General features: G+C 47.9%; 1 protein-coding gene across 6 annotated transcripts; it reads left to right on the forward strand.

Annotated features, from left to right (window-relative positions):
- Positions 1-6442: 6442 nt before the first annotated feature.
- On the forward strand, positions 6443-22184 carry PPIE (peptidylprolyl isomerase E). 6 transcript variants are annotated; one of them, XM_028511799.2, is made up of 10 exons: positions 6456-6532; positions 7561-7659; positions 8750-8793; positions 9480-9506; positions 10665-10746; positions 11256-11356; positions 13714-13837; positions 18894-19079; positions 21445-21587; positions 21768-22184. In XM_028511799.2, exons 1-10 carry the CDS (start codon positions 6472-6474, stop codon positions 21834-21836), a joined length of 936 nt encoding a protein of 311 aa, XP_028367600.2. In that variant the 5' UTR covers positions 6456-6471; the 3' UTR covers positions 21837-22184. The 6 variants fall into 6 exon arrangements, with proteins under 6 accessions (XP_028367602.1, XP_028367600.2, XP_035881712.1 ...); XM_036025820.1 differs by lacking the exon at positions 6456-6532 and adding an exon at positions 6703-6723; XM_036025818.1 differs by lacking the exon at positions 6456-6532 and adding an exon at positions 6769-6982.
- Positions 22185-24079: the final 1895 nt, after the last annotated feature.

The following is a 24079-nucleotide window of genomic DNA, read 5'->3' on the forward strand; positions in this document are numbered from 1 at the left end:
TTTGTAAAACTGGGATAAAATTAGAACCAACTTTACAATATCATTGTGAAGATTAAATGCAGCAATGCCTCTTAAGTTGTCTGGTGCATACACTGCTCACATACTTTAGCTGTTATCATTGCCGATTTCACTGAGCACGTAACCAAAGGGCCAGAGATGAGAGGGCCAGAAATGAGAAGTGGCAACAGAAGAGGACCGCTGGGCAGTGATCATAGACTTTAGATGCTTCCAGAGCACAGGGATGTTGTTGGAGAGCTCTTGGTGAGGAGAAGGAGGGAAAGGGATGGATGAAAGATTCTAAAGGCCAAGGTTGGTGGAACAATCTGAAAAAGGAAAACAGGGACGCTTTCTCCTTTGAGGTGATAGGAAAGAAAATTAGGAAAAACACTGGGAAATTGGGGGCAGACGTGGAAGTCAAGAGGCTCCCGCCTAAGTGCTGGGAATGGGGAGAGAGGAGTGGGAGGGCTCTGCTTTCTTCACCTTCACAACCCTTGGCCTCCTTTTGCATGAAAGTTCTGCATCTGTCTTCTTTCAACTTGCATTATTCATTCATTCATTTAATACATATTTATCAGATGCCTTATTAAGTTCTAAACTCTGGGAATACAAATACAAATAAGACTACATGAGTCTGGGTTCTCAAGAAAAACAGAACCAAAAGAAGATCTGTGTCTATATATAGGTAGAGATATTTATTATAAGGAATGGTTCTTGCAATCCAATAGCAATTTTACATTCTTTTCCCTCTCAATCCCTTTAACAACTCCGTTCAGCGTATCCACGCCGCTTATGTTATCCGCCATTAGTCACTGAGTAGCTGTCTCCGTTTATCAGAGCACCTGTTGTGGTATCACGGTGTTCAAGCCACCCTTATTTTACTTAGTAACAGCCCCAAAGCACAAGAGTAGTGATGCTGGCAATTCAGATATGCCAGAGAGAAGTCTGAAAGTGCTTCCTTTAAGTGAAAAAAATATGCACGTATAGGGGAAAGCAGCACATACAGGGTGGGCAATAGTAGGTTTATAGTTATGCATATGGGAAAAGACACGCAGGTTATGATTACAACAATATGAGAATAAACTATTGGAAGAATAGTTGGTAAAAAAAAAAGAAGAAGAAAAAGAAACGGTGTTTCATGTACTCACAACTGTAAACCTCCTTTTGACCACCCCTGTATAGGGTCTGGTAGTGTCCTGGGTCCCAGGCACCCATTAGGCATCCTGGAATGTATCCCTTGCAGATAAGGGATGAGCAGGAGGGACTACTGTAGCCGATGCCTGAAAGATGCCTTACTGTTCTCTTGCCTTTTAGTTAACCAGTCAATTACACTAGGTAATGATGCTTTAGATTAAATTTTCTCTGCCCAGACAACTAGTGTGCTTTCTATCCCCTGATCAGGCCCTTCCTGATACACACACCTTCGTGTCCTTTGACCAAACCACAGTGCCCGACATCTAGGTACTCAACATCAATAGCAATCGTATTTTTTTGACTTTTGTTCCCATTGTTCTGCATGTATCATCTCATTTTATCATTAAAATAGTCTTATGAGATAGAAACTACTATCCCAAATAAAAGAAAACATAAATAATGGTATGTAGTGAATGTTGACCTGAACGTGTTGCCCATTGGGTAAGGACACCCGATTCAACCCGGAAGCTGGGATGTGTGGGACTGGGCCTTCAGACTAAATGTTGGAAAACAGCGCTGACAAGCTAACGCATGTGGGTATTAACATACAAGGGAGAAAAGGCCCCATGAAGTCTGACTCCCGAGCCAAAGGCAAGGGTGGGCCGATAAGGTCAAATGGCAGAGTTTCCTAAGGAGAGGTGATGCGCTGGTTTAGACAAGTCTTTAGTTTGTCAACACAGGATTGTTTGGTTTGTAATGGAGCTTAGTCCCAATTCCATTTGTAGTTTTTTGGAATTTTATTGATTCAATAAGTCTATTAGATTGAATCCAAATAGTACCGCTCTCACAAATAAATAACAATTTCAGCACCAGACTGAGTTGTGTTTTTGTTGTTGCTTTGTTTTTGCTGATTCTGACTAGTTCAAGAAGCAGTTACTTTAGTGCCTTCCTCTGGGGCCCTGACCGATTTCTTTCACACACTTTATTAGCAGCGCAGGCTCAGAGTCATGCGGCAGGTAAGTCTATCCATGTATGCTCAAGACTCGAGGGAAATTTCCTTTATCGTCTCATTTTTACCAGTGAGGGACCTGGGCCACAGAGCAATTCAGTAGCCTTCCTTCGGTCACACAGCTGGTAAGTGATAGAGCCAGACTGCGGTAGGTAAGGTAGGTAGGTCTCACTGTTTATAAAGATCCATTTCCTGGCGCTATTCTGCCCTATTGATACTGGTATGGGCCAAGCCTTACTGGTCAAGTAGGTTGATTTTAGAGTTGGTACATTTAACCACCTTGCTATAGTTCTTTTATGGGAAAGAAATCGAAGGGAAGGAGAGGGAGACAGAGACAGAGAGATAGACAGACAGACAGACTGAGAAAACAGTGTTGTTAAGATCTAGGTTAAAAATGTCAGATCTCCCCTGGCTGGCGTAGCTCAGTGGATTGAGTGTGGGCTGCAAACCAAAGCATTGCAGGTTCGATTCCCAGTCAGAGCACATGCCTGGGTTGCAGGCCGTGGCCCCCAGCAACCACACATTGATGTTTCTCTCTCTCTCTCTCTCTCTTTCTCCCTCCCTTCCCTCTCTAAAAATAAATGGATAGAATCTTTAAAAAACTATTTAAAAAAACCTCAGATCGCCTTTATGCTGCTATCATGAATTAGGCAAGTTACTTAGCTTTTCTAAGGCTCAGTTTCACCACCTGTAACGTGTGAAAATAATATATATCTAAATAGGTATCCGTTCAATCTATTTTAGGTTATGGTTTTAAAAATAGCATGCCAATTTATGATCCAAGACAGCCCCCTAGAGGTAAAAGTAAAATACGGACTCCATAATAAAACTAAACAGAATCCCCCAAAGCCTTTTTTTCTTCCCAAACTGTCCAGCCAAAAACTCCGTAGTTTCTGCAAATCAAATGGCCCAATACCTGGTTTTTAGTGTCTCCAATGTCTTTGAATTTCAAGACCAGGCTTCCTCAAAGGGAACCAGGAGGGCTTGGCCCAGTCGGTTACTGCAGGGCCAAATGGCTCCAATGAATTGATTCCCAGAGGAGGCAAGTTACCCATCACCACCACCACCAGCACACGTCCACATACAGCACACAGCTCAAACAGCTTTACAAATAAGTTTCCCACATTTCAGAAAGACAGGTTATCCCTATTATGCAAACTACTTTAAATAACCAAAAAAAAAAAAAAAAAGGAAAAGCCAATCAACTCATCTTATTAGGGTAGCATAGGTTCACAATCCTTTACCTTAAACATTGTGGGGTTTGGGAGATTAGAAAGATTATGCTGTGTGTGAGTTGTATATAACACTCCTAGTACAATCTGGACCGGCTTCCACAATCCAATATGTTAATGTTTCTGCAGCAAAACATACAAAGCAGGGTAAATAGAAACTAGAAATAGCTTCACATCAGTTTAGATGAGGTTTTGCTGCAAAGGAATATGATGTAAACATACCTACCTCCCCCCAACCAAAAAAACCCTATTTCTAGTTTTCAGAAATTTTTGAATTTTGGAATTGCAAATAAGGGTTGTGGACCTATTCACTAATGCCAACACAATCTGGGATGCTAGTATGAGAAAAGAAAATTTATGGCATACCTCAGTGGATTGAGCGTGGGCTGGGAACCAAAGTGTCCCAGGTTCAATTCCCAGCCAGGGTACATTCCTGGGTTGCAGGCCATAACCCCCAACAACCGCACATTGATGTTTCTCTCTCTCTCTCTCTCTATCTCCCTCCCTTCCCTCTCTAAAAATAAATAAATAAAATATTTTTTAAAAAAAAAAAGAAAATTTACCTCAAACTCATGAGAATATTTGCAAAAATCCTAAAGCAAAATATTAGCAAATAGAATCCAGCAGTGTGTAAAAATGACGGTATAACCACTGGAATGAAAGGTGCAGTATCCCAGCTGTGGTTATGAGTTCGAGTTGGCAATCTGACCCATGAGACAAAGATGATTTAAGCAGGAGATAAGGCAGATACTGTATTTTCACCTCCCTGGGTGGCCCAGCAGCTACCCAAGTCTACAGGGTTTTTGTCACTCACCCACAGGACATGTATAGCTACCACTGGGAGAGCCTAGGTGTGTGGGGGTCACGTTGACTGACAGAAGCTGAGGCCCCTATTTTCCACCAATATTTTATATGATTCTGGTCGTGTAAGCCCACAGCCTATGTGTCCCTTGACAACTCCTGTAAACCTACGCACACAACAAAGGAGGCAAATACAATATCCCCCACTTATCCTAATTATGCAGTTTCCAAGGAAACAGTATTACAGAAGACCAAGGTCAGTGTCAGGCAGGCGTGCATCATCCAGGCCTGATGATAATTTTCCCTTGACTCACAGAAGGAAAATTGAATACTAGTTAACCTATCACTGTGACTTGCTAACTACTTGGTAAAGGAGAGAAATCATATGATCCTTTCAAAAATGGAGAAATGTACAGCTAAAGTTGACTCACAATAAAAATTATGGAATTAAGAATAGGAGGGGAATTTAAATTCATGAAGGGATATTTACCTCAAATCTAACCTTTATACTTAAAAGGAAACTTTGGAAGTGTTTCCATTAAGACAGGAACAAGGTAAGATCTCTCTCTGTAGCCACTACTGTCCTCCATTATTCTAGAGTCCCTGGCCAATGTAGTAAGAAAGAAATAAGAGGTATGAGAATTAGAAAGAAACAACACAGTCTGTATTTGCAGGTTAGATTACTGCCAAAAAATCCAAGAAAATCTAGAGAAAAACTATTTTATCTAATAAGAGAGTTTGGCAGAGCCACTAGGTACAAGGTCAACATACAAAAATCAGTAAATCACTACAGAAATAAGAAACTAGAAGATCCATAATAGGTGAGAAGATACCATTCTAAATGTCAATAAAAACTGTAAGCTATCTAGGAATATATCTTATAGAAGATGTGCTAGACCTTACTAAGAAAAATGCAAAGAATTTTTTTAAATATAAAAAGAATATAAAAGAACAAATAAAGTGGTATAATATGTTTATGCATAGGAATACTCACTATCATAAAGATGTCACTTTTCCCTTAAAATAAGCCTACAAATTCAATTCATGTCAACAAAAACTTATCATGATTTTGTGGTAACTAGCTAAGTGGGTTCTAAAATGCATAGGGAAGAGTAAATGTACAAGAATATTCAAGATAATTTTGGGAAAAAAAGAAAAAATCACAGCTAGAAAGATTTATTATTAAACTATAGAAATTAAATAGGGTACAATTATTTCAGAGCAGCTTAAAGGGGTAGAGAGCCCAGATACAGACCAAACATACTGGAGACTTGAAATATGGCAGACAAGGCACAATCTATAGGAGGAGTTTGAGGGGGGATATTGGACTTTGCTGTAGGAACAATAATAGGCTCTCCATTTGGGCAGTTGTCAGAAAGAACACATTTTAGAACATAAATGTGACCACAAACTCCCAGTCACAACCGGTGGTAGCTTCTTACGTTTTCCAGATCTTCCACATGGCTTACTGGGAGGGCGCTGCGTGGGGTGGCTCCTGCCCACCTTTCCTGCCAGAGGACACGTCCCTCACCTCTGTCCTTTCAGTTAGCTCCTTGAGTGACCAGAAGCTGTCTCCTCTCCCTGAAATCCTTTTCTCTGCTTCCTCCTCTCCCTGCTCCCCTTCCTTCAGGTTCCAGCTTAAATGTGACCTCAGGTAGGCCACAACCCACCACTCTATCTAAAACAGGTGGCCCCATAATTTTCTACTGTATGTGTCAATCTGTGATTTATGTATTAGTTGGCTTATTCCAAGAGTCCACACACTTTTTCCCTAAACAGCCAGGTAGGTGGTAGATATTTTAGGCCTTGTGGGCCACAGCCCTGCCCTGTAGCGTGAAAGCAGCCACAGACAATACTTAAAGGAATAAGCACGACTGTATTCCCATCAGACTTTATTTATGGACATTGAACATTGAATTTCAGTATTTTTACTGTCACGAGCTATTCTCATTTCAATATTTTCCTCAACTATTTAACAATGAAAAACCAGTTCCAGCTTTCAGGGTGTCCAAAAGCAGGTGGCCAGGGGTGGCCCGCGGACCGTAGTTTATTCGCAGTAATCTACTATTTGCCACCCCGATTCTTTCGGCCCACGATTGTTTCCAGCAGCACTAAGCACCAGCAGCGCAGAACACGCAGTTTCTTTCATCCGTGGGCACCTCCCGGGGCGCCAGATGCTTCCTAGGAGACGCAGGCGGGTGGGTTCCCCTCTAGAGTGGGCGGGGCCTGCGAGCGCGGAGACGCAGGGGCGGACCCGAGCGGAGGGGCGGGGCCGTGGGAAGGAGGCGGGCGGCGCGCATGCTTCCGGAAGCACAGCGCGGGAGCAAAATGGCCACCACCAAACGTGTGCTGTACGTGGGTGAGCAGGCACGGGCGCCAAGCCGGGTCTGGGCGAATCCGATCCGAGTGGGGCCGGGTGTGGGATCCAACGCAGAGGGCAGCGAGTTGCTGTCTAGGCGGGATCAGTTGTGGTAATGCTTTGCTTCTGGGTGCTAGCACGACACGTAAAAATCTTTCCGGCTCCCTTCCAAGCCCGCTAAGATCTAACAGGTACCCTTCATATCCTAGGTCCGGAGGACTGGTAGAGTAATACTATGAGCCTCCAGATCCTCGCGCCCATTCATTTTACAAAGAGTCACTTGCAGCGATGGCTCAGCCCTGGTTCCTTCCCCCAAAGGAAGGGGTCCTCAAACTAGCCAGGTAGAAGTGAGAATAACTTCAGTAGCACAGTTTGATGAGGGCTTGGTGGGGACAGACAACGATGACATGCACTGGGGTGTGGGGAGAAATGATCCTTCCATCTGGAGAAGTGAGAGCAAATTTTCGGGATGTGGTGACGGTGGAGCGGATGATCCGGATTTAGCCAGGTAGTCAAAATAGGGGCAAGTGTATTTACTGAAAGCCGCAAGGGCAAAGGCCCAAAAGTGTGAAATACTTGTGAGCAAGTGGGTGCATCTTACGGGAACCCAGAGATTTGAGGAAGCAGAAGGGAAAAGGCTGAAGAGGTGGGCAGGGCTGCAATTATGTGGAGCCTGCTAAGGAGTTTGCACTTTATCCTGAGGACAGTAGGAAACCTTTGAAGGAGTTTAAGCAGGGAAGTGATGGGGTTGATTCCCAGGATTGTCCTAGTTGGCTGTGTGGGGGAGAGGGAGATCAGTTAAGAAGCTATTGCGGTAATTCTGGAGCTGGATGAGGGTCTGCAAGAAGGGTGAAGAGAGCAGTGTGTTTCATAAGTTAGGATGAGAGAGTAGATAACCCGAGTGTCTATGTGCCCAAAGGACTGGATGGAACGACCCCTCCCCTTAGCTATAGGATGCTAACTGGGCTGCAGGGACTTCTCAAGAGAATAAAGGACAGTGACTCAGAAGGCCCTTGGCTTCTTTGCAGGTGGGCTTGCAGAGGAGGTGGATGACAAAGTTCTTCATGCTGCTTTTATTCCTTTTGGAGACATCACAGATATTCAGATTCCTCTGGATTATGAAACAGGTGAGTCCTTTTACTCTCTTATGGTCAGAATCCTATTGGGAAAAGAACTGTAAAAAAATTTTTTTAAGTCCTATCACAGTGTATTATAAGGTTGGTATGTAGGAAAGTTCTGAAGGGTGCCTCAGTAGGGCAGTATGACCGTGATCTCCATGCAGAGGGAATGTTTTGAGGCTTGTGGTTGTGAACTGGAACAGCACTCTTCAGAAAGTCCCATCCATTGGATATGAGATAAAACAATTTTCAATAGCTCAGTGGGAAGATAGATTTTGAGCTACGTGGGGTTCAAAATAGACCTGACTGTTGTTTCAAACTGTCTACTGGGACCTCACCACACCTGCTTCCTTCTCTGCTATTAAACAGGACAGCAGGAAAGCCTCATTAACGATCATTAACGATGGGGCCTTGGCCTCTGTCTGCCTGGGTGGGTTTTCCTTTAACAGATATCACTGATATAGATCGGTTTTCTGTTTACCTTTGTTGTCACTTTTAAGATTGGAGTTTTGGGCCCAGCCCTATCATTGATCCTGCATGGTCATTAGCAAGGTCTTTAAATTCTCTGGGCCTGGGATCTTTAGCTGTAAAAACAATAAGATTATACTGGTTCTATAAGGTTAGTCAATTAATTAAATTAACCTTGCTGTGCTTGGCCTTTCTAGGTAGATCAGCATTTTTCTGAGGATAAAGAATGAGTATCCTTATCCAGGTTTTAGGATTCATGCTTTATTTACAATGTTTGCTCAAGATGTGTATTTAGAATGAGTAAGTTAAATGACTTAATTTTTCTAGGTGCCTTGCTGGCAACAATTAAGGTTTTAATTTGGCTTTGGTAGGAGAATACTTATTGTAAAGAAAAGTATGGTTTATTATCTAGCTATGTTCACTAAAAGATAGAGTTTAATATAGCTTGAAGTGTCTTTTAAACCCAGAAGAATTAAAGAATGAGATTCCTTCTTCTGAAAGAGGGATTGGGTAGAATTTCTAATGTCTGCACAAGGCTTGTGACTGGCTTCCCTTTCCTTGTGACCGTCTTTTCTTCCCATTGCTCTAAACAGTGATTACTTGTTTTTGTTTCCCCCTTTTTTTTTTTTAGAAAAGCACCGAGGATTTGCTTTTGTTGAATTTGAGTTGGCAGAGGTGAGAAAGTTCTGTTTAACCCGTGTTTCATCTTTGGCCTGTGTGTTATTCCTGGTTGCAAAGGGTTCGGTTTCTGGGCCTTATGCTGACGCTTCCAGAGGACAAAAAGTGCTGTCCACAGAGAAACTTCCCTCAGCCCTGGCCAGGTGGCTCAGCTGGAGTGTCACCTGTACACCTAAAGGTTGTAGGTTCAATTCCTGGTCAGGACACATACCTAGGTTGTGGATTTGATCCCCAGCCGGGGCACATACGAGAGGCAACCAATTGATATTTCTGTCTCACATCAATGTTTCTTTCTCTCTCTCAAATCAGTAAACATATCCTCAGGTGAGGATTAAAAAAAAAAAAAACAACATCAACAAACTTCCCTCACACAATCAAAGTGTAGACTGGGTAACACTGCAGACTGGCCAGGCCCTGGCCTTCCTGCTCTGCAGAGCTCCTGCAGCCCCACTCCTGCAGCACTCCTGCCTGGCAGCACTGGTGATCACTTCTTACGCCCTCCACTAGGTGGCGAGTTGCTGTACCACTAGCTCTCTGTCTGACACACACACTACCTAGGCAGGAACTGTAGAGGTGACTTTTTTCCTGTTTTGATTTTCTGTGGGGTTCTTTCTATATCTATGTTTTAGATACCTAAACATATGCTCAGGAGAAGCTAAATTTGCACTGTCTTTCCTTGGCAGGATGCAGCGGCAGCTATTGACAACATGGTATGGCTGGGAATCTTCGTTCTTACTCAGGCTGGTTTGGTGGTACAGAGGGGTCCTTGTTCACATATCGGTTTGCTGAGCCTCCAAAGTTACCAGGTTGCACGGGGGAATAAAAACTGTCATCGTGTGAAAATGTTCCCTGGGAAGTAATCACTTAAAGATTAACCTTTACTCCAACATCCTTCCCCATTCAACAAAAATATAAACCCTGATCACCCTTATGGGTGGATCTCTCACTGACTACCCCGTGTCTAGGATAATAAATTGCAAGCACTATGCCGACTGATCGCACAGTGAAATCACATATTTTGCAAAAGAAGCAAGATTGCATGAAGCATCAGACCAGGAAACAATTGAGAATGGAAATTCAGTAAGGATATTGACCGGGTATGCTACCGATGCAAATGACTTCAGTGCGCAGAGAGGCCCTTGGGGAAACGATGGAGTTCTCAAATGTTTGTGCCCTCTTTGAGAGCCCCGGGTCTTCATATCATATATAAGGTGTAAAGGTGACTGTTGATAGGATTTTGTTGAAAAAAAGATGGCAAATTCATGAGCACCTGCTACATATTTGTTCCACAAATTTGTGCATAGTTAAACCTAAATTTGAACTGTAAGAAATTTATTTTCATTACTTTTAGTTTCATCACAGTCAAATCTTTTTTTCCTTTACTTTTTACCATGAAATTTTGTTCACTGCCCTACATGGGGTTACAGGAAGGGACCTTCCCCAGCACCGATTATCTTTGGGTAGTAGGGTTCTCCTTTATCCCTGGTCTCTGCTACCCGTTCACTGAACATCGTTCTCAGCTCTCAGAGAGGGATCGCTTCTCACCATTTCAAAGCTGATCTTGACTTTCGAAGGTGAACTCGGGTACTTGGAAACTACGTTTACCCTTGTAACCCCGAACCTAGAGTTACTATTGGTAGCACGGCTCTTCGCTTGCCTTGAAAGACAGGAGCGTGATGGCTCCGAGGAGGCAGTTCCCTGCAACCCACGGGCCGCTTTGTGGTGGGCGCAGAGCTTGCCGTGAGGGTCTCAGGGATTAAGAGAACAAATCAGGAGCATGTCTCAGATGTATCGGAAGCCAATGGAAAGGCTCTCTGGCTCTTTTAACCTAACAAGAGTTTAAGCAGCTGAATTTGCAATCTTTTCAGAATGAATCTGAGCTCTTTGGACGAACAATTCGTGTCAATTTGGCCAAACCGATGAGGATTAAGGAAGGCTCTTCCAGACCAGGTGAGCGGGATCCACCACAGATTCCCCATCGTGTCCTCCAGTGTGGCCTGAGTTGCGTTTTTAGCCCTGTTCCGTGGAAGTAGGTGCCGAGTGCCATACCTGGTGAACAGGGGTAGAGGATGGTTCACATAGACAAAGGGCATGTGCCACTTCTGTGGGGAATAAAAAGAGTTGGAGCTTCTTAGGGTAATTGTTTCCACTATAGAGAAACCCTGCCTGATCTCTTCCTACCTTTCCCCGTGTTCCTGTTCCTGGGGTATTCCACCAAGGGCTGGAACCGGCAAGACTACAGCTCTCCCTTTGACCTAACTTTTTCACCTAGCCCTGCTGAGATCTGGACTCCCGAGTGACTTTCCCAGGGGAGCCTCCCGTGCCCTTGGCAGTTCCCCAGGCAGAATCCTGTGGCTGAGAGGGCCTCAGGGTATCTCCACTAGGCCAACTAAAGCAGCTGGTTAGCAGTCAGCCGACAGTGTGAGTCTCGTAACACTTGTTTGATTCTTTCCCTGCAGTTTGGTCAGATGATGACTGGTTAAAGAAGTTCTCTGGGAAGACTCTGGAAGAAAATAAAGAGGAAGAGGGGTCAGAGCCTCCCAAAGTGGAAAAGCAGGAGGTGAGATCAAAGGCGCGTGCTCCTAGAGGAGAGGCTGGCACTTCCTTGGGAGACTTCGTTTTAAGTTTCATGGAAATTTGGAAACATACATACAGCAGCACAGAGAATGAAGACCGAACCCTTAGTACTTTGGCAAAGGCGGTTTTGAGTGGACTAAAGAGAGAAGCTTTGAGCGTCTCATGGTTATGCTGTGGGGAGTGAACTTGTCAGCCTCTTAGCTCAGTTTAGGTGCTGATTAGTGGTTGGCGGCTGAGGAGGAGGAAGCCCACCACGAGGGAGGGTAGTGAGTGCTCCTCCTCGCCCCTCCTGATCAGCCCCGCCCCCTTCACGGCAGCGTTGGACTGCAGGCTCCCGGTGTTTCAGTGTTCTGGTGTTCTGGTTCCTGCCCTGATGCTGTGCCCTGATGCGGGAGAGCCAGGCAGGGTGGAGATGCCATCCCCGCCGTCTCTGCACGGGTTTGAGGTTCTCCCTTCCTCAGAGAATGCCGCTTCCGCACTTTCTCCTGGTTCTCAGCAGCGTCTCCGATCACTGCTTCTCTGGCTTTTTCCTCCCTTCCTCGTGACTGTTGCTGCTTTCTTGGCTTTCGTGGTGTGCTTGCTTCTTTAGGCCAAAATGGTAGTAGTCAGTCAGATGTTTCACAGCCTTCCCCGCAAAATGGAGACTTTTGTGGTCTCTGTTTCTCGTGTTGAGCTTCAGACATTGTGCTGCAAGTCTCACGGGCAGTTGCCTAAAGTGGGTGCTCTCCTTCCCTAATCCCGTTCTGCCTGTATTCCCAAGCTTCGTAATTTACCACCATCCATCTACACGTTGACCCAAGCCAGAAATTCTGGTACAAAGCATATAAATGGCCCTTGCAGTCAAAGGAATAACCCCGGGTCATCTAGACGCCCCCCTTTAAAACAGAGACAATATATCATCATATTCTGCAAGTTTTTCTCTTAAGTCTTCCTTGAAATCTCCTCCCTGGTTGTTCCATCGTCTTAAGTTAGCCTCTCGCCTCATTTGGATAATTACAGGAGCTCCCTGACCAGCCTTCTGGCTGGAATCTCGCTGTCCTCCAGTCTTCCACAAAGACTGCTAGAATGATCTTTGGAAAGCACAAGACCAGTCATGTGACTGTCCTCCTAAGCACTTCCCTGTGGCTCCCTGTCACCTATCCCAGGGGAGAAAGCCCGAGAGGGACTCCCAAGTTCTTGGCCCTGCCCACCGCACCGGTCTCAGCGGCACCTCTCCACACTGCAGTCCCCACCTGACGCTCTTGCAGGAGCCGGCTTTGTGTTTCCCTGTCTCTGCTTCTGTACAGGCTGCTCATGTGCTTATTGCCTTTCCCTTTCCAGGCAGCAGACTCTCTGTGAGGGTAGGGCCTTGTGTCGTTCATCTTGTTAATAAAAATGTCAGGTGGGGTAGTGTGATGAAGAGCAGGGGCTGAGTGGGTGGTGTGAGTAGTGTAGGTTTGAATTCCAGTTTTATCACTTACTACCTCTGTGACCTTGGGTAGGTTACTGAACTTCACTGTGCCTCGGTTTCCCCACCTATAAAGTGGGCATAGTAGCGGTCCTGATCTCAAGGATGTTTATGAGGATTAAATGAGCTAGTATACGTAAAACATTTAGAATAGTATTCTGTACATAGCAAGGGCTATGTGAGTATTTGCTGCTACTACTGTGCTACTGCTATTGTTAGCAGCAAATGATAGGAATAGTATCCTCAGTCCATTTGTTAAAGTGAACCACAGACAAGTTACAAACCTCTGATTATTCTATTGGAGCAAATTGACAGCTGTGTTAAATGTCTCCTTGCCCTCTGCTTAGCTTTGTCTACTTGGGTATAAAGCAAGGCCCCCTCGACCTCCTCCACTGTCTTCTGAGCACTTGGGCCAACTAGAGGGCCACCCCCCTTGCTTCCATCATAGCCAGCCTTTGGATCCACAGGGCTAAGCATAGCAGAAGGAGGTCGTGTTACAGAAATGGGTCTGTTCCCTGGAATAAGGTGGGTGGGCTGAGCGGGGGCTTGATGGTGCTGAGAGTTGTGTTGGGCCAGCACAGTGCCACTCTGTGACTGCAGGGAGGGGGAAGTGGGCCGATGTGTCTGAGGATGAGTCACGTGATGAGATAACACACCTGCGGGGTGGGGCTGGGGGTAGATAGTGCTGAAGTCTCCTGTCACTGGGTGTCCAGCTGGGTGCTGTGACTATGGCTTCTGCCTCCTGCAGCTCCACCGGGGCGCTGGGCCTTCACTGTTGGCACCTTGCAGCCTGCGCACTGCAGTCGGGTTCTGGGTGTGGTTGCAGAAGAATCCTCGCTCTCCCTCTCAGAGAGTCAGGGAGTTCTCTCTAACCGAGCAATTTCTTCATCCAGGGAGAGCCCGCTGCAAAAAAGGCCCGCTCCAATCCTCAGGTGTACATGGACATCAAGATCGGGAACAAGCCAGCCGGCCGCATCCAGATGCTCCTGCGTTCGGATGTCGTTCCCATGACAGCAGGTGAGTAGGGCTCCCGTCAGGGAGGCTGGTGCCCTTGATGTTGTTTCTGACCTAAATGGATATGATCCTGCAGTCTAGTAGCAGACAAGTCAAGACCAGGCATTCTTTAAGCTTTGTAAGTGCTGGTTTACTATTTTTGAATAGTTTTTTTTTTAATATAAGTAAATAGCCCTGGCTGGTGTAGCTCAGTGGGTTGAGCTCAAGCCGGCAAACTGAAGGGTCACTGGATCAATTCCCGGTCGGGGCACATGCCTGGATTGCAGGCCAGGTCCCCAGTGGCGAGTGTATGAGAGGCAACCATGCATTGGTGTTCTCTCCCTCTCTTTCTCCCTCCCTTCCCTTCTCTCTAAAAAAATAAATAAATAATCTTAAAAATATATATATATAAGTAAATAGACTTCTGGTCAAGATGGAGGCATAGGTAAACACGGCTCTCCTCCTTGCACAACCACATACAAATCACAAGTAAATTACAGAACAACAGTCACTCAGAACCATCAGAAATCGAGTTACCAAGTTGAATGGAAGTCTGACAGCTATGGAACTAAAGAAACCACATCCATCCAGACTGGTAGGAGATGTGGAGACACGGAACAGGCTGGTCCCATGCTCGCGTGTGGTGGATAAAAATTCAAGAGGAATATCTCAGGAGCAAGGAGTCCTAGCCCCACACCAGGTCCTCCAGCCCAGGGTTTCAGTGCCAGGAAGATAAGCCCCCATAACCTCTGGCTGCAAAAATCAGTGGGGTTTGAGTCAGTGAAAGAAAGTACTGGATTCCCAAAAAGTGCTTCTTAAAGGGCCCACACATGGACTTACTCAGACTCACTCCCTCTGGGCTCCAGCACGTGGGTAGCAGCTTGAAAGGCACCAGTGGTGTACAGGAAGGAACTGAAGTGTCTGGCATCAGGGTGAGAGCTGGGGGACAACTTCCTCCCAGACAGAAAGGTAGGTGGGGGCCACATCTGAGACTCCCTCAACCTGGCTCACCCAGTTTGCTCACACAGAATCCCTGAGGCTCCGCCCTACCCAATTTACCGCCTGCCTAAGCTTTTAGCAGTGGCTTTTCCACGTGAATGGCTGGTCTCAGCTCAGGCTTCACGTTATCCCAAATCTTCTCAAACAGGCAGCAGCCAGCCTCAGTGAGTCCCCAGCCCTTGTACCTCTTGATAAGTGGCCCCAGGCTTGGCACTAGCAGCAGCCAGCCTAGACTCACAACTTGGCTTTGCCTGAGAATCTCCAAGCTCAGTACAAGTAGCAGCCACCTCACATTGCTTTACAGCTCCTGGAGGGTGACCCCAGGCAAAACACAGGTGAGTGACCTTGGTCAGTACCACCTGGGAAACCTCAGAGCCTGCGCACCCACTGGACAGCTACTGACCATGTCAGAACACCACCACTCTGCCCTGCAGGCTCAACTGGATTGGCAAGAAATATTCAAACTCATGAAAAGCAGGGACTTACAGCCAAGATTGCTCTATCAAGCAAAGATATTTAGAATCAAAAGCAGATAAAAAGATTCCCAGACAAGAAAAAAAAATTAGGAGTTCATCATCACCAAACCATTTTTATATGAAATGTTAAAGGGATTTATTTAAGAAAAAGAAGATCAAAACTATGAACAATAAAATCGTAATAAACACACACCTATCAACAATTGAATCTAAAAAACAAACTAAGCAAATGAGAAGAACAAAGACAGGATCATGGAAACCGAGAGCGTTTTGATGGTTGCCAGGTGGGAGGAGGGTGTGGGGGAGTGGGTGAAGAGGTGAGGGGATTAAGAAGTACAAATAGGCAGTTACAGAATAGCCACGGGGATGTAAAGTGCAGTGTAGGAAATGGAGGAGCCAAAGAGCTTATACGCATGACCCGTGGACGTGAACAATGGTGGGGGGATTGCCTGAGGGAGTGGGGGGTGCTGAGTGGAAGGGGACAAAGGAGAGAAAATCAGGACAACTGTAATAGCATAATCAATAAAATATAATTTAAAAGAAAAAATGTAAGTAAACGTATTCAATTTTAAAAAATACTGTACACATATTTCAAAAATATTGAAGGCAATATATTTAAAACCTAAGTCTTTTCCCCTTTTCTACATCTAGTCCTCTCTAGAAGTAAGTACTTTAAGTTACTGTGTTCTTTTTTTTCTTATCCATTATTTATTTATTTTATTGTTGTTCAAGTAGTTTTCTGCCTTTTCCCACCACCCCAGCCCTCCCCACCTCCCTCCCGTTTCCGTCCCCCCTCATTATTGCCCGTGTGTCCTTTACAGTTGTTCCTGTAAACCCTTCCCCTTCCCCCCATTAAGTTACTGTATTCTTTCCAATTTGTTAAATATTGAGTTTCAGTTTATTCTTTTTTAATCTAAATATTATTATTCAGACATGTAGATTTAAAAGTCAACTTCAGAAAGCTTGTTTGATAAGACAAGAGTCCCCAGGTGCGCCCCCCCTGCCCCGCCCCCCACCATTGTGCCCCTCAAAGGCAGCCAGTTTCAGCTCTTGGCTGATGCTTTTGGTTCTCACTTCTGTATGGTAGATGACAGGTTATGTTGCCGCATCCTGTTTTTTTCATGATAGATGTTTTCTATTGGCTTCCTACTTCAGACGATGAGGGATTAGCTTTTAAAATCACCTTAACTGCGCCCTGGCTGGTGTAGCTCAGTGGATTGAGCATGGGCTGGGAACTAAAGTGTCCCAGGTTCGATTCCCAGCCAGGGTACATTCCATCACCTTAACTATGCAAGTGCATGTATAGGGACAGTGCGTATATAAGTGCGTACTGGTTAGGCCGCAGGTTATTTTAACTATGTGAGTACGCATCATGCTCTGAGAACTTCTTTTTGCATAGCATTTTGTTTTCCCTGGAATTCATAATCATCTCGTTTTCCCTTTCGCCTGGTCTTCTGTGCATTTATTCCTGATTCTCTCCCAGATTCCCCTGCCTGTCTGAATCTCTCATCATGTTCAGACGCAGCAGGTACTCTGTCAGTTTCACTGTCGTGGAGTAGCCCCTCCTCGGAGGCTGGCGACGTGCCGCAGGCGGGGCCTGCTGCTCTCCCGGCCCGCTCACAGCCCCTGTGGTGGGATCTGCTGTTTCACCTCCTGTGTCGCAACCTCTGTTGTCTTCTTTTTTATTTATTCCCTCATTTCAGTAGAGAGCGTACTTCTGCGGCTTCTGCAGAAAGTGCTTGGGAGGTAAGCTCTCTGAGACCGATGTCTGAAAGTGCCTGCCTTCCCACTTGATTGATAGGGAGGGTGTAGAATTCTGGAAAAGTCTAATGTCATTCAGATGCTTGGTCCTTTGTACAAGACCTCTTTTGTTCCCTATCTAGAACTGTGCCATCCTATATGGCAGCCCATAGCTACATGTGACTTTAAATTAAATTATACTAGCCACTGTACCGTTATCTGTGTCTGAGTTTGTGTGTGTGTTGTTTTATATCCCACACATGAGTGAGATCATATGGTTCTTGTCATTTTCGTCTGACTTATTTTCACTTAGCATGATACTTTCAAGATGTATTCATGTCACAAATGGCAATGTTTCATCATTTTTATGGCTGAGTAGTATTTCCTTGTGTGTATACATACCGCATCTTTATCCAGTCATCCGTCAAAGGACACTTAGGTTGTTTTCACATCTGGCCATTTAAACAGGCCTTCAGCCAGACTTCCTGTTTTCAGAACTACCTTCACCCACGTGTCTGCGCTTGTGGTGTTTCCGCAACACAGGTCTAGTGGCTTCTCACCTGCACCAGCCAAGAGTCAGCTTTCTTAGGTCTGTTACGACTCATCTATTTGTTTCCAAGCTTTCAAAAATGTCTTATTGCCGTTATCTCTTCTTTCTCTCTCTTTTACTTCTTTTACCCATTTTTAAGTGTATAATTCAGTGGCACTGATTGCAGTCACAGTGCACAACCAACACTAGCACCTATTTTCAAACTTTTTTCACCATCTCAAACAGAAACTACCCACTAGCCAATGCCTCTTCACTCGCCTCTCCCTCCAGCTCCTGCCTCTGCCTGTTCTAAATATCCCATATAAACAGAGCCATGTAACAGACATGTCCTTCGTGTCTGGCTTATTTTCCTTAGCATGACGTGCGTGTGTGTCAGCACTTCATTCGTTGTCGTGGCTAAACAACATTCCGTCATGTGGACGTACTGCAGTTTGTCCAGCCGTTCATGTGCCGATGGACACTTAAACATTCTTCCACTTTCTGGCTGTTGTGAACAATGCTGCTACGAGCATTCGTAACCCGTTGTGTGCTTAAGTCCTTGTTTTCAGTTCTTTCGGGGCTGTACCTAAGAGTGGAAATGCTGGGGCATGAGGTAGTTTTACGTTTAACTTTTTGAGGAGCTGCCAGGCCGTCTGCCGTGGCAGCTGCACCGTTGGACGTCTCGCCGGCACTTGTCAGTCTGTGCTGATCGCAGCCGTCCCGGGGGTGCGGAGTGGCGCTCGCTGTGGTTTTGATCCCAATTTCCTTAGTGAGGAATGTCGAGCACCTTTCATGTGCTTTATTGGCCATTTGTATATCTTTTTTGGAGAAATGTCTATTCCCATTTCTTGCCCATTTACTAACTGGGCTGTTCGTCTTTTTGTTATTGAGTTATAGGAGTTTGTTATGTATTCTGGGTATCAAACCCTTATTAGATATGATTTGCAAATACTTTCTCCCGTTCTGTGGGTTGCCTTTGCACTCTTAACAGTGTTCTTTGATGCATGAAGGTTTTTAATTTTGATGCAGTCTTATTTACGTATTTTTTATTTGATCAGTGCTTTTTGGTGTCATATTTAAGAAACAGTTGCTAAATCCAAAGCCACAAAGCTTTGCCTCTGTGTTGTTTGCTAAGATCTTGTTTGGTTTTTCTCTTACTCAGTGTGGAGCGGAGCTAGAGTGCGTGTACTCCCCTCCCTTCAGGTCTCAGGGTCTCCTGTAGTCCTGTGTCCGCGTCGCCAGCCTTCAGGTGGAAATGTGATCAGACACAGTGTTCAGAGTCTGGTCAGAGGGAGGCGTTTGCTCGTCTCCTGAGCGCCTCTTCCTTTCCCCCCAGAGAACTTCCGTTGCCTGTGCACCCACGAGAAGGGCTTTGGCTTCAAGGGGAGCAGCTTCCACCGCATCATCCCCCAGTTCATGTGCCAGGGCGGCGATTTCACGAACCACAATGGCACCGGGGGCAAGTCCATCTATGGGAAGAAGTTTGATGATGAGAACTTTATCCTCAAGCACACAGGACCAGGTGGGACACGATCGATCGGTGGGGGGTGAGGGGTGGGGCTGGGGCAGGTGCAGGTGCAGGATCGGACAGGGTGGCTGTTCGGGATGGAACACAGGGCTGTGGTTTGGCCAAGGTATTGGGGTCTGGAGGAGACCCGAGCTAGCGAGCAGAGAAGGGTTCAGCCTGGCCGGAGCAGAGTAAGTTTGCTTCCATGCATATGCTATCCGTCCCCCCACCGTGTCCACACTGCCTATAGCCTCCAGCTTAGATTCTGTGGTCTGCCATTATCAACTCTTTCTTACTGCCCGAACCCCACTGCCCCCTCCTCTCTGTCAGACTAACCCAGGAAGAGATCTCAGTGGTTGGTCCCCTGGCAACTAGACACAGACCGAGGGCTGCACTGAGTGGTCGCCCTTGAAGTTTATGACTGTGGTTCTTCAGGGGCCCTGGGCAGACTCACTAGGTTTCCTTAGTTAATGCTCGGTCCCAGAGACAATTCACTCCCTACCTTCCTTCACTCCCGAGACCTCCACATCGCCCTCTGCCTCAGCTGCTCTGCATCTCTCCTGCCCAGTCTGACTTCCCTCCAAGTACAGGGGATGGGCCGTCTTCTCGCGCCATCCCCTCTGCCCTACTTAGGGACCCGGCTTCTGCAGTTGTTCTTCCCCTTCCCGCCTCGTACACCCCATTCCCCTGCTCTGCCAGAGCCTCCCATTGATATAAAAACGTGGCATCAGCCAAAAATCATCCTTTGACTTTTGCCCCCCCACCTCAGCTCTCACCCATGTCTTTGGTCCCCTTTCTGAGCAAACCTTCCTGGAAAAGTTCTGCAGACTCCCTGTTTTCCGTTCTCCCCATACGGCTCTGGCCAGGCTTCTGGCCCCACCTGTCCACTCTGAAGAAGAATCTAAATTTCCAAAGGACCCCTAGGGGTGGGACCGACCCCACTGACAACCAGCGGCCCAGGCACCGTTCCGGTCCGAGGGCTGGCAGGCACGTCTCTGCTGCTCTTCCCACAGTTAGTCTCCCTGTCCTCTCCCCTTGTACCCGCCACGGCTTCACACACCCGACAGCTCGTGCTCTTCACCCCACACTCTTCCTCCCCTCTTGCTGTTTCAGTCAGTGACTCCACCGTCTACCTGGCCTAGGAGTCAGACCTTTGAGACCCACCCTGCGCTCTCCTCCCTGCCAGGGCCCTCCAAGCTCACTTCCGGCTCCGCTCTCGCCTCTCGCCCCTCGTAGTCTAATGTCGAGGTAGCCAGAGCGGTCCTTTCAGATGGAAACCCAGTCCCATCATCTTCCTGGGGCCACATCGCCCATAGGATCAGTTTGAAAGGGCCGACCCACCCGGTCCTGGCACCTCCCCATGCCCGCTAACTCGCAGCTCCATCCTCTGTGTCCCCCTGCAGGCTTGCTGTTCCTCAGACCCACAGCTCTCTCCCCTCGGGGCCTCGGCCAGTGCTGATTCCTCTCTGGAGCGTTCTTCCCCCGGTGTCCGCAGGGCCACCCCTCCCTCCCTTCAGGTGCCACACATGTGTCCTCTTGTCCGAGGGGCCTGCCTTGGTCTCCCTCTCCATTGGGCGTTACTACCATCTCACTTGTCTTTTTGAGTCAGCTTCATTTTTTTGCCACACCCTTACTACCTGCAACTGTAAGGTTATTTTTCTGCTTGTTTTCTGTCTCCCCCTGAGAATGGCAGCCTCATGAGCACAGGACATGGGTATTTCTCACTTGTGTCAGCATCTGACCCACAGCAAACCCAGTTTGACCATCGGACACAGTGCTCACGGGGCTGGTCTGTTCCGTGTCAGACACCCTGCTCTGCAGCCTCGCTGAGCGGGACGGGACACAGCCCCACCCCCAGGGAGCACAGGGTGCCGAGGCCCCGCTGTGCAGAGCAGCTTTCTCACCGCCACAGACAGGCTGCAGCTGCTCCTGCTGCCCCTCAGCCCCCAAACCTGGGCCCTTAGACTAAACTCAGACATGTGTGGCCCCCCCCTTAGAGTCTCCCGTGATGGTGGCACCAGCCCACATGACACACCCAGAGGCCCCTGTGTGACTGCCCCTGCGCTTCCATTCTCTGTGTTGTCTGCCCCTGGCTCCCCTGTCACAGCACGGTTGTCTTTTGAGTGACTTGCTCTAGACTGAGCTCCCCCAGAGGCAGGACCCAGTCCCCAAGGCTCAACAGGGGTGTGGTCGCAGCGCAGGCAGGCAGTATTTATTGAGTGAGTGACACAGAAAGGACAAACCGGTGTAAAGTTGGAGCAACCCTGCTCCCCGTCCCGCGTACTGTCCGTGGAGTGGAGGACAGGCACCTGCATGGTCCGTGCGTCCCAGAGTCGGCTTGGCGTGGGGGAGGGGACTGACCTGCGCGTCCCTCCCCCAGGCCTGCTGTCCATGGCCAACTCCGGCCCCAACACCAACGGCTCCCAGTTCTTCCTGACGTGTGACAAGACGGATTGGCTGGACGGCAAGCACGTGGTATTTGGGGAGATCACGGAAGGCCTGGATGTCCTGCGGAAGATCGAGGTGGGTGACTGACGCCCCGAGGGGCAGCGAGAGTTCGCCCTGCGGCCTGGAGGGAGGGGCGCAGCGGCTCGAGGAGGAGGCTGCGGGGGGGGGGGGGGGGGGGGGGGCTGTGTGTCCCCGAGGCCCCCTTTAATCTTCCCCCTCCCTGCATGCTTTCTCTCTCCTGTTCCGCCCACAAAGGCCCAGGGCAGCAAGGACGGGAAGCCGAAGGAGAAGGTGATCATCTCCGACTGCGGGGAGTACGTGTGAGAGGCGCTTTCCCTGCGCTGTGCCTGCGGGTCCGGGATTCGTTCGCCCCGGGGATCCAGCACATGTTAAGCAGGGGTCCGTGACCTGGCCCCTCTCAGGGTCAGTGTGGAGCAGCTCCCCTGCAGGCCGGCCTGGGCTTCCCCTGGCTCTTTCCCAAGCGTAGCGGTGGCCCGGGAGCCGGCACAGGCGCCCCCATCCCCGCCGTGGGTGGCTGGGCATGGCCTTCGTAGGCCTTTGCCGCCAGGGCCTCTCCTGGGCCCACCGGTGTGGCTGCTGGACGTTTCTTGTGGTAAAATGAAGCATAATTTATTTTGCCAGATATAATAAATCCTCCCCCAAAGCTGGTGACTTCAGTCTTTTTTCTTTTGAGTCCTTCAACTGATTGTATGGGGCCCACCCATGTTATGGAAGATAATCTGCTTTATTTCAACTCTGCTGATTTAAATGTTAACCCCATCTGAAATCTACCTTCACAGCAACATCTGGACTGGTATTTGACCAAAAACGGGATACTGTGACCCAGCCAAGTTGACACATAAATTTAACCAACACAGTCCCAAAAATATTTACTACCTGAACTTTCGTGGAAAGCGTGCTGACCCCTGAATGAGACACATGGTCCCCCTCCTCGTGCTGAGCTCTGGTCCTACCCGACTGTGCGCGGCCCCTGCTGGGAGCCAAGGCGGCCTGGCTTCTCTCCACTCCCTTCCATGTTCTGGTTGGCTGGGGGGCTTTAAAGGTCTTTCACCTACGGAAAGTTCTGAGTGGGGTGGGCCTGCTGCCCTCTGGCCCCGTGCTCCGAGGATGGATGTACCTGCTGAGGGATGGTGGCGCTCTGGCTCTGCCTCTGGCTCCCATATATCCAGTGGACTTCCAGCCTTCGGCTGAGCACCCTCTGCTGCCAGTGGCCAGGTTCCTGTCTCCTTATGGCTGGGATGTACCACACGCTTACCCCTGAGCTCCCAAGAGACCCTCCAAGCAGAGGGCCCGGTCAGTGTACAACACAGCCACTCAGGGCAGGCGTGGCCGTGGGCAGGCCTGGTGAAGTGGGCGGGGGTGTTCGTGGTGACTGCAGGGCCCCTAAAGAACCAGGAAGTGTGTGTGAATTCAGCACAGCTAGCCTCTGGGGAGAGGACTGACTCCTGCGACTGTGACCCTGCCGCTTTCTGCTCTTCCCTGAAGACCTGAGGTTGAGACTGGTTTTCCAAAGTTTGGGGAGCTTGGCAGGTTTGCAGTCACTGGGTGCCACTGCCCCTCCCAGGGGTCTCCTAGGGTGTTCTCTGGTGCCATCTCACTGTGTCCACACTGGAACCTCTACAGAGAGAGAAACCAAGGATCGGGATGTGACTACAAAGGTCACCTGGGACAACGTGGCAGAGCTGTGTCCAGAAGCATGGCCCGACTCCCACCCCCCGTCATAATGACATCCTGGGAGGTTTACTGGGCCCCTGGCTCAGTCCATAGCAGGGGGCCAGGGACCCGGCGTGGCTGGGCAGCAGGAAGGCCCCAGAGCCTGGGGAACAGTAACCTGGCTGCCTACTATGACTACTCAGCAGAGCACTGGCCCTTGTTGCTCAGGGGGCTCTGGCCAGTGAGGAGTGGACACCAGGGCGCTGCGGGGCCTTGGCTACAGTCTGAAGGGCAAAGCTGCTGTCCTAGGACTGCTTGGCTCCCTGTCCATGTCGCTACTGTTCAGGACTGAGGGTGTGGGGCTTGGTTTTGCCAGTTCATTCCCTAACAGCTTTAGGGCCGGGCCCTGGCCTCGGACTGGCCTCTGACGGCTGCACTGAGGGAGAGACCCAGGGCTGTGGCCCCGGGATCGGTCCTGTGGCTGCTGGAGTTCCCTCCAACAGCCTATCTGCCTCCAGGTGCTGCTGGCACGAGGAGTTGTGGGACCTGCTTTTTCAGTGGTGAAAACATTTTCATAGAGTTCAGGTGATAGAAAACTAGAAAGCCATGTTTTCAAAAAATATTTATTAAGGGGGAGATTTTCACCATATAAGAAAGTGGGAAAAGCGTATCTTGAAGTAGTTAATGCATGATACCAATCTTGTAAAAATACCTACCTATAATACGTGAACCTCTATATGTTTATCCTAAGAGGAAAAAAAACTAGAAATAAATTCACAAAATATTAAGTGTTTATCTGAGTCTTAGAACTATGGAGACTTGAGTTGTATTTTTTTGTTTTAAATTTCTTTCCAAAACTGCATTATTTTTATAGTAAATGGAAAACACATTAA

This window comes from Phyllostomus discolor, chromosome 5 (genome assembly GCF_004126475.2).
Source record: "Phyllostomus discolor isolate MPI-MPIP mPhyDis1 chromosome 5, mPhyDis1.pri.v3, whole genome shotgun sequence".
Taxonomy (NCBI): Eukaryota; Metazoa; Chordata; class Mammalia; order Chiroptera; family Phyllostomidae; genus Phyllostomus; species Phyllostomus discolor.